Genomic DNA, 14,836 nt, shown 5'->3' on the forward strand with positions numbered 1-14,836 from the left:
TTGGAGTTGGTGTTGGAGTTGGGGGTGAGGGTGGTGGTGAGGGTGGGGGTGAGGGTGGGGGTGAGGATGGGGGTGGAGTTGGGAATGGAGTTGGGGTGAGGTTGTGGGTGGAGTTGGGGGTGAGGATGTGGGTGGAATTGGGGGTGAGTATGTGGGTGGTGTTGGGGGTGAGGATGTGGGTGGAGTTGGGGGTGAGGATGTGGGTGAGGATGTGTGTAGAGTTGGGGGTGAGGTTGGGGGTGGAGTTGGTGGTGAGGATGTGGGTGGAGTTGGAGGTGAGGATGTGGGTGGAGTTTGGGGTGGAGTTGGGGGTGGAGTTGGGGGTGGAGTTGGGGGTGGAGTTGGGGGTGGAGTTGGGGGTGGAGTTGGGGGTGAGGATGGATGTGGTTTTGGGGATGGGGTTGGGGTTGGGGGTGCGGTTGGGTGTGAGGATGTGGGTGGAGTTGGGGGTGAGGATGTGGGTGGAGTTGGGGGTGGAGTTGGGGTTGGAGTTGGGGTTGGAGTTGGGGTTGGAGTTGGGGGTGGAGTTGGGGGTGGAGTTGGGGGTGGAGTTGGGGGTGGATTTGGGGGTGAGGTTGTGGGTGGAGTTGGGGGTGGGGTTGTGGGTGAGGTTGTGGGTGGAGTTGGGGGTGAGGTTGTGGTTGGAGTTGGGGGTGAGGTTGTGGTTGGAGTTGGGGCTGAGGTAGTGGTTGGAGTTGGGGGTGAGGTTGTGGGTGGAGTTGGGGGTGAGTTGTGGGTGTGCGGTTGGTGGTTGGGTTGTGGGTGGAGTTGGGGGTGGTGTTGGGGGTGGAGTTGGGGGTGGGTTTGTGGGTGGAGTTGGGGGTGAGGGTGGGGGTGCGGGTGGGGGTGAGGGTGGGTCTGAGGATTTGGTGGAGTTGGTGGTGGAGTTGGTGTTGGAGTTGGGGGTGGAGTTGGGGGTGAGGGTGGTGGTGAGGGTGGGGGTGAGGGTGGGGGTGAGGATGGGGGTGGAGTTGGGAATGGAGTTGGGGTGAGGTTGTGGGTGGAGTTGGGGGTGAGGATGTGGGTGGAATTGGGGGTGAGTATGTGGGTGGTGTGGGGGTGAGGATGTGGGTGGAGTTGGGGGTGAGGATGTGGGTGAGGATGTGTGTAGAGTTGGGGGTGAGGTTGGGGGTGGAGTTGGTGGTGAGGATGTGGGTGGAGTTGGTGGTGAGGATGTGGGTGGAGTTGGAGGTGAGGATGTGGGTGCAGTTTGGGGTGGAGTTTGGGGTGGAGTTTGGGGTGGAGTTTGGGGTGGAGTTGGGGGTGGAGTTGGGGTTGGAGTTGGGGTTGGAGTTGGGGGTGGAGTTGGGGGTGAGGATAGGTGTGGTTTTGGGGATGGGGTTGGGGTTGGGGGTGCGGTTGGGTGTGAGGATGTGGGTGGACTTGGCGGTGGAGTTGGGGGTGGAGTTGGGGGTGGAGTTGGGGTTGGAGTTGGGGTTGGAGTTGGGGGTGGAGTTGGGGGTGGAGTTGGGGGTGGAGTTGGGGGTGAGGGTGGTGGTGAGGGTGGTGGTGAGGGTGGGGGTGAGGGTGGGGGTGAGGATGGGGGTGGAGTTGGGGATGGAGTTGGGGGTGAGGTTGTGGGTGGATTTGGGGGTGAGGATGTGGGTGGAGTTGGGGGTGAGGATGTGGGTGGAGTTGGGGGTGAGGATGTGGGTGGAGTTGGGGGTGAGGATGTGGGTGGAGTTGGGGGTGAGGATGTGGGTGGAGTTGGGGGTGGAGTTGGGGGTGGAGTTGGTGGTGGTTTTGGGGGTGGAGTTGGGGGTGAGGTTGTGGGTGAGGTTGTGGGTGGAGTTGGGGGTGGAGATGGCGGTGCGGATGTGGGTGGAGTTGGTGGTGGAGTTGGGGGTGGAGTTGGGGGTGGAGTTGGGGGTGAGGATGTGGGTGGTTTTGGGGTTGGGGGTGGAGTTGGGGGTGGGGGTGGGTTTGGGGCTGGGGTTGGGGCTGGGTTTGGGGGTGAGGATGTGGGTGGAGTTGGGGGTGGAGTTGGGCTGGAGTTGGGGGTGGAGTTGGGGGTGGAGTTGTGGGTGGAGTTGGTGGTGGAGTTGGTGGTGGAGTTGGGGTGGAGTTGGGGGTGGAGTTGGGGGTGGAGTTGGGGGTGGAGTTGGGGGTGGAGTTGGGGGTGGAGTTGGGGGTGGAGTTGGGGGTGGAGTTTGGGGTGAGGATGTGGGTGGAGTTGGGGGTGAGGATGTGGGTGGAGTTGGGGTGAGGATGTGGGTGGAGTTGGGGCTGAGGATGTGGGTGGAGTTGGGGCTGAGGATGTGGGTGGAGTTGGGGGTGAGGATGTGGGTGGAGTTGGGCGTGAGGATGTGGGTGGAGTTGGGGGTGAGGATGTGGGTGGAGTTGGGGGTGGAGATTGGGTGAGGATGTCTGTCCGGGAGAGCCGCCAACGTGTTTTATCGGCCAAGAGTGGTGCAACAGGAATGGAGCAGTTCAGCCGGAGCTGGGTTTGATAAGGAGTGTTCGGGAGAAAAAGCAAGGGGAGTTGAACAGCAGAGAGAAGGAAAGGTGCCCACACCAGACAGCCAAGCTGGCACGGGCATGGGAGACAACGGCCCTGCTCCTTCCTGAGTGGGCACATATTTAATCTCGCTCAAAGATCTCTTGATGTGTCACGATGCCTCGAAGGCCCGGCAGTCACCCCAGACGACGAGGACACTGACATCGATCCCCGGGGGTACCACAGTTTTAAGGATTGTGCAGCTGTCCTTTGGAGAAGCGGTGGAGAACTGGGCAGCCCAGAAGCCCAGCTCTCAAGGAGAGTCATACGGACTGGAAACGTTTAACGCTGTCTTTCTCTCCACGGGCGCTGTTAGACCCACCAAGTTTTTTTTACAGCGTTTTGTGTTTTTTTGCTCGCCCGGATGCCACCTTTGATCCCTGCTTGGTGCCCAGGTCCCAGAGAAGCGGTGAACCCCTGGCCTCGGGCTTAGGGCCAGAGCGCAGCTGGAACTTTGCCAGTGCTCCAGCTGCTGTCAGCTGCCAGCTGAAGCCTGCTGGATGCTGCATCTGCATCTGCATCATCTTGCAGTGGGCTGAACTTGGTGGGATTGAGACCAGCTGGTCCTTCCAACACCGTACAGCCCTCATGGTCGAATTGCCTGCCCGATATTCCAGGAAGGGCAGGTGTCAGCTCCTGGCGGCTCCTCAGTTAGAAAAGGGACGAGAGCACAGGGACAGATCAGGTAACAGTGTCCATTCTGCTTCCGGATACTGTGCAATGGCAGGGCACTCAGTCTCTGGGAGGGTGAGGCACGATTATACCCCACACCCCTCACTGTAACACTCTGATATATCCCACACCCCTCACTGTAACACTCTGATATATCCCACACCCCTCACTGTAACACTTTGATATATCCCTCACCCCTCACTGTAACACTCTGCTATACCCCACACCCCTCACTGTAACACTCTGCTATACCCCACGCCCCTCACTGTAACACGCTGATATACCCCCCACCCCTCACTGTAACACTCTGATCTACCCCACAACCCTCACTGTAACACTCTGATATATCCCACATCCCTCACTGTAACACTCTGCTATACCCCACACCCCTCACTGCAACACTCTGATATATCCAACACCCCTCACTGTAACACTCTGATATACCCCATACCCCTCACTGTAACACTCTGCTATACCCCATACCCCTCACTGTAACACTCTGATATACCCCATACCCCTCAATGCAACACTCTGATATACCCCATACCCCTCACTGTAACACTCTGCTATACCCCACTCCCCTCACTGTAACACCCTGTGAGGATGCGGGTGGAGGGTGAGGATGCGGGTGGGGTTGGGGGTGAGGATGGGGGTGGAGTTGAGGATGAGGATGGGGGTGGAGTTGGGGGTGAGGATGGGGGTGAGGTTGGGGGTGGGGTTGGCGGTGAGGTTGGTGGTGAGGTTGTGGCTGGAGTTGGGGGTGAGGATTGGGGTTGAGTTGGGGGTGAGGATGGGGGTGGATTTGGAGATGGATTTGGGGTTGGAGTTGGGGTTGGAGTAGGGTGTAGGGTTGTGGGTGGGGTTGGGTGTGAGGATGTGGGTGGAGCTGGGGGTGAGGATGTGGGTGGAGTTGGGGGTGAGGATGGGGGTGGAGTTGGGGGTGAGGATGTGGGTGGAGTTGGGGGTGAGGATGGGGGTGAGGATGTGGGTGAGGATGGGGGTGGAGTTGGGGGTGAGGATGGGGTTGGAGTTGGGGTTGGAGTTGGATTGGGGTTGGGGGTGAGGTCGGGGGTGGGGTTGGGGTGAGGTTGGGGGTGGAGTTGGGGGTGAGGTTGGAGGTGGTGTTTGAGTATGCGGATGAGGTTGGGGGTGGGGTTGGGGTGAGGATGCGGGTGGATTTGGGGATGGAGTTGGGGGTGGGTTTGGGGGTGAGGATACGGGTGAGGATAGGGGTGGAGTTGGGGATGGAGTTGGGGATGGGGGTGGGGCTGAGGTTGGGGCTGAGGTTGGGGCAATGTTGGGGGTGGGGGCGAGGTTGTGGGCGAGGTTGTGGTCGGAGTTGTGGGCGGCGTTGTGGGCGGAGTTGTGGGCGGAGTTGTGGGCGGAGTTGGGGGTGAGGTTGGGGATGGAGTTGGGGGTGGGGTTGTGGGTGGGTTTGGGGGTGCGGATGCGGGTGGTGTTGGGTGTGGGTTTGGAGGTGAGGTTGCGGGTGGAGTTGGGGGTGAGGTTGCGGTTGGAGTTGGTGAGGTTGGGGGTGGAGTTGGGGGTGGGGTTGGGAGTGGAGTTGGGGGTGGAGTTGGGGGTGGAGTTGGGGGTGGAGTTGGGGGTGAGGTTGGGGGTGAGGTTGGGGGTGAGGTTGGGGGTGAGGTTGGGGGTGAGGTTGGGTGTGGTGTTGGGGGTGAGGTTGGGGGTGGAGTTCGGGGTGAGGTTGGGGGTGGAATTCGGGATGAGGTTGGGGGTGGAGTTGGGCGTGCGGATGCGGGTGGAGTTGGGGGTGGGGATGCGGGTGGAGTTGAGGGTGAGGATGCGGGTGGAGTTGGGGGTGAGGATGCGGGTGGAGTTGGAGGTGGAGTTGGGGGTAAGGATGCGGGTGGGGTTGGGTGTAGGTTTGGGTGTGGGGTTGGGGATGGAGTTAGGGGTGGAGTTAGGGGTGGAGTTAGGGGTGGAGTTAGGGGTGGAGTTAGGGGTGGAGTTAGGGGTGGAGTTAGGGGTGGAGTTAGGGGTGGAGTTAGGGGTGGAGTTAGGGGTGGAGTTAGGGGTGGAGTTAGGGGTGGAGTTAGGGGTGGAGTTAGGGGTGGAGTTCGGGGTGAGGTTGGGGCTGGAGTTCGGGGTGAGGTTGGGGCTGGAGTTCGGGGTGAGGTTGGGGCTGGAGTTCGGGGTGAGGTTGGGGCTGGAGTTCGGGGTGAGGTTGGGGCTGGAGTTCGGGGTGAGGTTGGGGCTGGAGTTGGGGGTTAGGTTGGGGGTGGTGTTGGGGTGAGGTTGGGGGTGGAGTTGGAGGTGAGGTTGGGGATTGAGGTTGGGGATTGATGTTTGGGGGTTGAGGTTGGGGATTGAGGTTGGGGGTGGAGTTGGGGGTGAGGTTGGGGGTTGAGGTTGGTGATTGAGGATGCGGGTGGAGTTGGGGGTGAGGTTGGGGTTGGAGTTGGGGTGAGGTTGGGGGTGAGGTTGGGGGTGGAGTTGGGGGTGAGGATGGGGGTGAGGTTGGGGGTGGGGTTGGCGGTGAGGTTGGTGGTGAGGTTGTGGCTGGAGTTGGGGGTGAGGATTGGGGTTGAGTTGGGGGTGAGGATGGGGGTGGATTTGGGGATGGATTTGGGGTTGGAGTTGGGGTTGGAGTAGGGTGTAGGGTTGTGGGTGGGGTTGGGTGTGAGGATGTGGGTGGAGTTGGGGGTGAGGATGTGGGTGGAGTTGGGGGTGAGGATGGGGGTGAGGATGTGGGTGAGGATGGGGGTGGAGTTGGGGGTGAGGATGGGGTTGGAGTTGGGGTTGGAGTTGGGTTGGGGTTGGGGGTGGTGGTGGGGTTGGGGGTGAGGTCAGGGGTGGGGTTGGGGTGAGGTTGGGGGTGGAGTTGGGGGTGAGGTTGGAGGTGGTGTTTGAGTATGCGGATGAGGTTGGGGGTGGGGTTGGGGTGAGGATGCGGGTGGATTTGGGGATGGAGTTGGGGGTGGGTTTGGGGGTGAGGATACGGGTGAGGATAGGGGTGGAGTTGGGGATGGAGTTGGGGATGGAGTTGGGGATGGAGTTGGGGATGGAGTTGGGGATGGAGTTGGGGATGGAGTTGGGGATGGAGTTGGGGATGGAGTTGGGGATGGAGTTGGGGATGGGGGTGGGGCTAAGGTTGGGGCTGAGGTTGGGGCAATGTTGGGGGTGGGGGCGAGGTTGTGGGCGGAGTTGTGGGCGGAGTTGTGGGCGGAGTTGTGGGCGGAGTTGTGGGCGGAGTTGTGGGCGGAGTTGTGGGTGAGGTTGGGGGTGGAGTTGGGGGTGGGGTTGTGGGTGGGTTTGGGGGTGAGGATGCGGGTGGGGTTGGGTGTGGGTTTGGAGGTGAGGTTGCGGGTGGAGTTGGGGGTGAGGTTGCGGTTGGAGTTGGTGAGGTTGGGGGTGGAGTTGGGGGTGAGGTTGGGGGTGGAGTTGGGGGTGGAGTTGGGGGTGAGGTTGGGTGTGGTGTTGGGGGTGAGGTTGGGGGTGGAGTTCGGGGTGAGGTTGGGGGTGGAATTCGGGATGAGGTTGGGGGTGGAGTTGGGCGTGCGGATGCGGGTGGAGTTGGGGGTGAGGATGCGGGTGGAGTTGAGGGTGAGGATGCGGGTGGAGTTGGGGGTGAGGATGCGGGTGGAGTTGGAGGTGGAGTTGGGGGTAAGGATGTGGGTGGGGTTGGGTGTGGGTTTTGGTGTGGGGTTGGGGATGGAGTTCGGGGTGGAGTTCGGGGTGGAGTTCGGGGTGGAGTTCGGGGTGGAGTTCGGGGTGGAGTTCGGGGTGGAGTTCGGGGTGGAGTTCGGGGTGGAGTTCGGGGTGGAGTTCGGGGTGGAGTTCGGGGTGAGGTTGGGGGTGGTGTTGGGGGGTGGTTGGGGGTGGAGTTGGGGGTGAGGTTGGGGATTGAGGTTGGGGATTGATGTTTAGGGGTTGAGGTTGGGGATTGAGGTTGGGGGTGGAGTTGGGGGTGAGGTTGGGGGTTGAGGATGGGGTGAGGTTGGGGGTGGAGTTGGGGGTGAGGATGCGGGTGGAGTTGGGGTTGGATTTGGGGGTGAGGTTGGGGTTGGAGTTGGGGTGAGGTTGGCGGTGGAGTTGGGGGTGAGGATGCGGTTGGAGTTGGTGGTGAGGTTGCGGGTGGAGTTGGGGGTGAAGTTGGGGGTGAGGTTGCGGCTGGAGTTGGGGGTGAGGTTGCGGGTGGAGTTGGGGGTGAGGTTGCGGGTGGAGTTGGGGGTGAGGTTGCGGGTGGAGTTGGGGGTGAGGTTGCGGGTGGAGTTGGGGGTGAGGTTGCGGGTGGAGTTGGGGGTGAGGTTGCGGGTGGAGTTGGGGGTAACGTTGTGGGTTGAGGTTGTGGGTTGAGGTTGTGGGTTGAGGTTGGGGATTGAGGTTGGGGATTGAGGTTGGGGATTGAGGTTGTGGGTGGAGTTGGGGGTGGGGTTGGGGGTGAGGATGCGGGTGGAGTTGGGGGTGAGGTTGCGGGTGGAGTTGGGCGTGAGGTTGAGGGTGGAGTTGGAGGTGAGGATGCGGGTGGAGTTGGGGGTGGAGTTGGGAGTGAGATGCGGGTGGAGTTGGGGGTGAGGTTAGGGGTGGAGTTGGGGATGGAGTTGGGGATGGAGTTGGGGATGGAGTTGGGGATGGAGTTGGGGATGAAGTTGGGGATGGAGTTGGGGGTGAGGTTGGGGATGGAGTTGGGGATGGAGTTGGGGATGAAGTTGGTGGTGGGGGTTGATGTTGGGGGTGAGGATGCGGGTGGAGTTGGAGGTGAGGTTGAGGGTGGAGTTGGGGGTGGAGTTGGGGATGAGGTTGGGGGTGGAGTTGGGGGTGAGGTTAGGGGTGAGGTTAGGGGTGGAGTTGGGGGTGGAGTTGGGGGTGGAGTTGGGGGTGGAGTTGGGGGTGGAGTTGGGGGATGAAGTTGGTGGTGGGGGTGGAGTTGGGTGGAGTTGGGGATGAGTGGTGGTGGGGTGAGGTTGGGGTGAGGATGCGGGTGGAGTTGGAGGTGAGGTTGAGGGTGGAGTTGGGGGTGGAGTTGGGGATGAGGTTGGGGGTGGGGGTTGAGGTTGGGGGTGAAGATGTGGTTGCTCTGGCTGCCTTGTACCCGGTTAGTGTGTGTCAGGGACTGAGTTGGCAGCTGTGCTGTATCGTGCCACACTGGTTGGCAAAGTAAGATGCTGGTTTTTTCAGGTGCTTTAGGTCAGTCTTGTGTCCGTGCTTTGTGTTTTATAGAGGACTATGTGTGCACCGGGAACCTGGAGGCTGACTTCATTGAAATTTGCACCCGTCTGGAGCTCATGGAGATGCCGATTGTAACACTGAGACATCAAGGAATCTCAGCCAGTGGACAGTGTGAGCAATCTTCTACCTTCACTGGGCATACTCCTTAGTGCTAACTAAGAATTAGCTATCAATTTCTCCTGAATTTGAGGGTTAGGACGAGGCACAATGTGTGAATGTGCAGAAATTCCAGAGCACTGGACAGGTACAGCCACAAACTGTACTCCCATCGTACTGGGAAAGTACTTTTTTTATTCATTCATGGGATGTGGGCATCACTGGCTGGGCCCAGCATTTATTGCCCATCCCTAATTGCCCCTTGAGAAGGTGGTGGTGAGCTGCCTTCTTAAGCTGCTGCAGTCCCTGTGATGTAGGTACACCCACCGTGCTGTTAGGGAGGGAGTTCCAGGATTTGGACCCAGTGACAGTGAAGGAACGGCCGATATATTTTCCAAGTCAGGGTGGTGAGTGGCTCGGAGGGGAACTTCCAGGTGGTGGTGTTCCCCATGTGTCTGCTGCCCTTGTCCTTCTAGATGGTAGCGGTCGTGGGTTTGGAAGGTGCTGTCTAAGGAGCCTTGGTGAGTTGCTGCAGTGCATCTTGTAGATGGTACACACACTGCTGCTACTGTGTGTCGGTGGTGGAGGGAGTGAATATTTGTGGATGGGATGCCGATCAAGCGGGGCTGCTTTGTCCTGGATGGTGTCGAGCTTCTTGAGTGTGTGGGAGCTGCACTCATCCAGGCAAGTGGGGAGTATTCCATCCCACTCCTGACTTGTGCCTTGTAGATGGTGGACAGGCTTTGGGGAGTCAGGAAGTGATTTACTCACTGCAGGATTCCCAGCCTCTGACCTGCTCTTGTAGCCACAGTATTTATATGACTGGTTCGGTTCAGTTTCTGGTCAATGGTAACCCCCAGGGTGTACAGCAGTGAACTGCAATTGCTGTAACTTTTACACATTTCACCTTAGGCTAGTTGCACTGCCTGATGTCAAGGTGTCTCTGGGGTGTGTTGTTTGTGTCAAGCGTTGCGTGCTGGGAGCTGTTACGCACGGTTGGTGATGCACGTGGGGTTGTATGTATGGGGCTGGCTACGTGGTTGGGGGGCCGGTGGTGTCGGTGGTGGTCTGTGTGCGAGAGTGAGCTTCTGCGTCGCGTTGGGCTGTGTGCCCAGGTTGGAGGGGTGGCGGGGGGGGTCTCATTGTGGGATGGTCTCTGCTTGGGCTGTTAGCTGTGATTTTGAGTGCTGGCTCACCCCTGCTGCTCCGCTCATTGTGTGCTTCCCCCCACCCCCCCCTACAGTCGATGAGATGGAATCTCTCACAGCTTCAGATGTTTCCTCAGCTCCCCCGACCAAGGATCAGATCTCCTTCTTCAGACCCAGTGTGCAGATCGAGCTGGAGAATGATGACCCCAAGCTGGTGAAGGCTGTTTATATCAGAGGTAGGTTTCTCAGGGGACTACTCAGCCTGGGGCTGTACAGAACTGACCACTGAGTGATGAGGGGCTTCCTCAGATGAGGGTTGGCATGGCTGAATACACCCTCCCATTGAAGGAAGATACAGGACATTGTTGGTGCCAGAAGGAAAAGACTGAGCTGAGCTCGAGAGGTTTACAGTGATAGGGTGTGTCGTAGAAGGGTCTGGTATGTACAGAGTTAGTGTGGGACTGAGTACAGTACTGCCCACACTGTGATGTAAGAAGGCACATGAGCTATATCTAGGGTCAGTGTGGTGTTGGCCAGAGATGGGCAAAGACCTAAGATGGAGAGAGCTCCATGCCTGTACCCTTGACTGGATATATGCAGACAACTTCAAGTAGTTAATAAAGGCTTGTTGTTAACATACGGAAGACCACAAAGACTTCTTTAACAGGCACATGGTGTAACCAACACCACCCTAAAGGTTGGACAAGGGTGTGCAGGCATTTGAAGACGAGGATTTTCTATTTAACACACCGCGAGAGGGCAGGGAGAGAGCAGAGTGTGGATTCATCGTCAGGATGTGAGTGATCGGCAGTTATTTGGCGATGTTTTTCATATGGTGGGGGTAGTGGAGGGCCCAGGATAGGGAGAGTAGGGGGTTCGGGGGGGGGGTGCAGGAGAAATGGAATCCTGGGGCAACAAAAGCTCCTCGGAAGGGCTTCAGTGGCAGCCTGTGCGGGGGGTGGAACTTAGCGTCTACGGTGAAGGAGGGACGTGGAGCAGCTGAAGCTCAGCTCGCAGTCGGCCAGATTGTGTTTTTGAGGAGCGGGGCAGGGGGGTGATCGGGTTTGGGTACAGAACGAGGGCCTGAAGAGAGAGAGCCTTTGACAATGTCAGCTTGGAGCTGGGGAAGAGGGCAAAGCAGCAACAAATGGGTTTCATGGAAGAATTGTGTGTGGATAAGGACGGGAGCGTTGGAGAGACAGGGACTTGACGCTAAAGTGAGTGAGATACTTTTGAGCCGAGTGACAGAGGGAAGGGGCGCTAACGGGAGCTAGAGCGACACCCACTGCTTGCTTCCCTAACACTGAGATGGCTCAGCTTAGTACCAGGGATAAGGTCTACCTCCTGAACCCCCAGGCAGTATTTCCTCTCCTCTCCTGGAGGTGTGAGCTGTCAGTGGGGTACAGGCTGGTGGTTTCCCCCACCCCTGCAGGATGGTGGCCCTGAGTCACCCTGTGCTGGTGAGCTTGGGTGATGATGTTCAACCCTGCCCTCGTTCCAGTTCTTGGGTAATGACCAGCAGCAGATGTGTCCCCACTCAAAGCCTGAGGCCGGTTGAGAATAATAACCCTTGAATAGTTTCGGGGGCAGGGGAGGGTGAGGGGGGAGGGTGGGGTTGTGGAATCCTACAGCACAGGAGGAGGCCATTCAGCCCACCGAGGCCAAGCCGGCTCTTAGAACGAGCTACCCAAAGAGACCCATTGCCCTGTACCCCCAAGTCATTCATCCATACAAAAACAGGACATGGCCTTTGTGCTGAATGTTGGGGGACTGCTCAGCATACGACCCTCCAGTCCAAAAATCAGCAATTCACGACAACCCTGCTTCCTAGTCCTCCCCACCCCCCTTCACCAACTTTGTCCGTGCTGCTACTGATCCTGTTAACCCATGGACTTCAACTTTGCACACAAACACGGTATGGAGCGCTTTACCAAAAGCCTTATGCATAAGACCATAAGACGTAGCCCATCGTGTCTGCTCCGCTATTCAATGAGATCATGGCTGATCTGACAATCATCGACTCCACTTTCCTGCCTTTTCCCCACAGCCCTCAATTCCCTTCCTCATTAAAGATCTGTCTGTCTCAGCCTGTCCACATACACAGGGTCAACATTTTAAAAAATTGTTCGATGGGATTAAAGTGAAGCAGCGGAGGCCAGCGTTTGTTGCCCACCCCTAATTACCCCTTGAGAAGGTGGGGGTGAGTCGCTACCTTGAACCGCACAGCCTCTTGCACCTTCTCTGTTACCTCATCCCAGAAGGTCAATGGGGTTAGTCAAACACGATGTGCCTTTAACAGATCACTGCTGCCACTCCTTCAGTGGCTCCTGATTGTCCAAGTAGGTGTTAATGTTCTCCCCAGTTACTGTTTCTGAAACCTTCCCCCCAGTCCACTACCCCGATTCACCTGTAATCACCAGCTAAACTCTTCTCCCCCCAACCCGCTACCCCCATTCACCTGGAATCACCAGGTAAACCCTTCTCCCCCAAACCCACTACCCCCATTCACCTGGAATCACCAGGTAAACCCTTCTCCCCCAAACCCACTGCCCCCATTCACCTGTAATCACCAGGTAAACCCTTCTCCACCCCCAGCCCACTACCCCATTCACCTGTAATCACCAGGTAAACCCTTCTCCCCCCCAACCCACTACCCCCATTCACCTGGAATCACCAGGTAAACCCTTCTCCCCCAAACCCACTACCCCCATTCACCTGTAATCACCAGGTAAACCCTTCTCCACCCCCAGCCCACTACCCCATTCACCTGTAATCACCAGGTAAACCCTTCTCCCCCCCCAACCCACTACCCCCATTCACCAGGAATCACCAGGTCAGCCCTTCTCTCACCCCCAACCCGCTACCCCCATTCACCGGTAATCACCAGGTAAATCCTTCTCCCCCCCCCAGCCCACTACCCCCATTCACCTGGAATCACCAGGTAAACCCTTCTTCCCCCCCCCAACCCGCTACCCCCATTCACCTGGAATCACCAGGTAAATCCTTCTCTCCCCCCAGCCCGCTACCCCCATTCACCTGGAATCACCAGGTAAATCCTTCTCTCCCTCCAGCCCGCTACCCCCATTCACCTGTAATCACCAGGTAAACCCTTCTCCACCCCTGCAGCCCACTACCCCCATTCATCTGTAATTACCAGGTAATCCCTTCTCCCCCCGAGCCCACTACCCACATTCACCTGGAATCACCAGGTAAACCCTTCTCACCCCAGCCCGCTACCCCCATTCACCTGTAATTACCAGGTAAACACTTCTCCCCCCCCCCCCAGCCCACTACCCCATTCACCTGGAATCACCAGGTAAACCCTTCTCCCCCCCCCAACCCGCTACCCCCATTCACCTGGAATCACCAGGTAAACCCTTCTCACCCCAGCCCGCTACCCCCATTCACCTGTAATTACCAGGTAAACCCTTCTCCCAACCCCAGCCCACTACCCCCATTCACCTGGAATCACCAGGTAAACCCTTCTCCACCTCCCCAACCCGCTACCCCCATTCACCTATAATCACCAGGTAAATCCTTCTCCCCATTTTGAAACAAGGCTGTACCACTGACACTCCTCCAGTCTCCAGGAGAAATGGAATTTACCGGCTCATACCTCTGATACTGAGGCCTTCAGAAACCAGAGACTACGGCGAGACAGCGGGGCAGTGGGATTAGTGTGGGATTGATACAGGGCTATGGGGAGAGAGCGGGGCAGTGGGGTTAGTGTGGGATTGATACAGGGCTATGGGGAGAGAGCGGGGCAGTGGGATTAGTGTGGGATTGATACAGGGCTATGGGGAGAGAGCGGGGCAGTGGGATTAGTGTGGGATTGATACAGGGTTTTGGGGAGAGAGTGGAGCAGTGGGATTAATGTGGGATTGATACAGGGTTATGGCGAGAGAGCAGGGCAGTGAGATTAGTGTGGGATTGATACAGGGTTATGGGGAGAGAGCGGGGCAGTAGGATTAGTGTGGGATTGATACAGGGCTATGGGGAGAGAGCGGGGAAGTGGGATTAGTTTGGGGATTGATACAGGGCTATGGGGAGAGAGTGGGGCAGTGGGATTAGTGTGGGATTGATACAGGGCTATGGGGAAAGAGTGGGGCAGTGGGATTAGTTTGGGGATTGATATAGGGCTATGGGGAGAGAGGTGAGCAGTGGGATTAGTTTGGGATTGATACAGGGCTATGGGGAGAGAGCTGAGCAGTGGGATTAGTTTGGGATTGATAGAGGGCTATGGGGAGAGAGCGGGGCAGTTTAACATTTACATGCAGATACCACACCCCCCAGTATAGAGTCTCGATTAACAGTTTAACATTTACATGCAGATACCACACCCCCAGTATAGAGTCTGGATTAACAGTTTAACATTTACATGCAGATACCACACCCCCAGTATAGAGTCTGGATTAACAGTTTATTATTTACATACTGATATCACACCCCCCGTATAGAGTCTGGATTAACAGTTTAACATTTACATGCTGATATCACACCCCTCAGTGTAGAGTTTGGATTAATAGTATAACATTTACATATTAGTATCACACCCCCAGTATAGAGTCTGGATTAACAGTTTAACATTTACATGTTGATATCACACCCCCAGTATAGAGTCTGGATTAACAGTTTAACATTTACATGCTGATATCACACCCCCAGTATAGAGTCTGGATTAACTGTTTAACATTTACATGCTGATATCACACCCCCAGTATAGAGTCTGGATTAACAGTTTAACATTTACATGCTGATATCACACCCCCCAGTATAGAGTCTGGATTAACAGTTTAACATTTACATGTTAATATCACACCCCCAGTATAGAGTCTGGATTAACAGTATAACGTTTACATGCTGATATCACACCCCCAGTATAGAGTCTGGATTAACAGTATAACGTTTACATGCTGATATTACACCCCCAGTATAGAGTCTGGATTAACAGTTTAACATTTACATGTTAATATCACACCCCCAGTATAGAGTCTGGATTAACAGTATAACATTTACATGTTAATATCACACCCCCAGTATAGAGTCTGGATTAACAGTTTAACATTTACATGTTAATATCACACCCCCAGTATAGAGTCTGGATTAACAGTTTAACATTTACACGTTGATATCACACCCCCAGTATAGAGTCTGGATTAACAGTTTAACATTTACATGCTGATATCACACCCCCAGTATAGAGTCTGGATTAACAGTTTAACATTTACAT

At 56.7% G+C, this 14,836-nt stretch overlaps 1 protein-coding gene across 1 annotated transcript in view; it reads left to right on the top strand.

Moving 5' to 3' along the window:
* The first annotated feature begins 3,085 nt into the window (after nucleotides 1-3,085).
* LOC121274456 (leucine-rich repeat-containing protein 71-like) overlaps nucleotides 3,086-14,836 on the top strand; it is a 91,619-nt gene continuing 79,868 nt past the window's right edge. Inside the window, exons 1-3 of the mRNA XM_041181798.1 lie at nucleotides 3,086-3,182; nucleotides 8,354-8,473; nucleotides 9,702-9,842. Coding sequence (XP_041037732.1) covers nucleotides 3,086-3,182; nucleotides 8,354-8,473; nucleotides 9,702-9,842 — 358 coding nt within the window. The remainder of the gene's footprint in view (nucleotides 3,183-8,353; nucleotides 8,474-9,701; nucleotides 9,843-14,836) is intronic.

The sequence above is a fragment of the Carcharodon carcharias genome, assembly GCF_017639515.1.
Source record: "Carcharodon carcharias isolate sCarCar2 chromosome 36 unlocalized genomic scaffold, sCarCar2.pri SUPER_36_unloc_4, whole genome shotgun sequence".
Lineage (NCBI taxonomy): Eukaryota > Metazoa > Chordata > Chondrichthyes > Lamniformes > Lamnidae > Carcharodon > Carcharodon carcharias.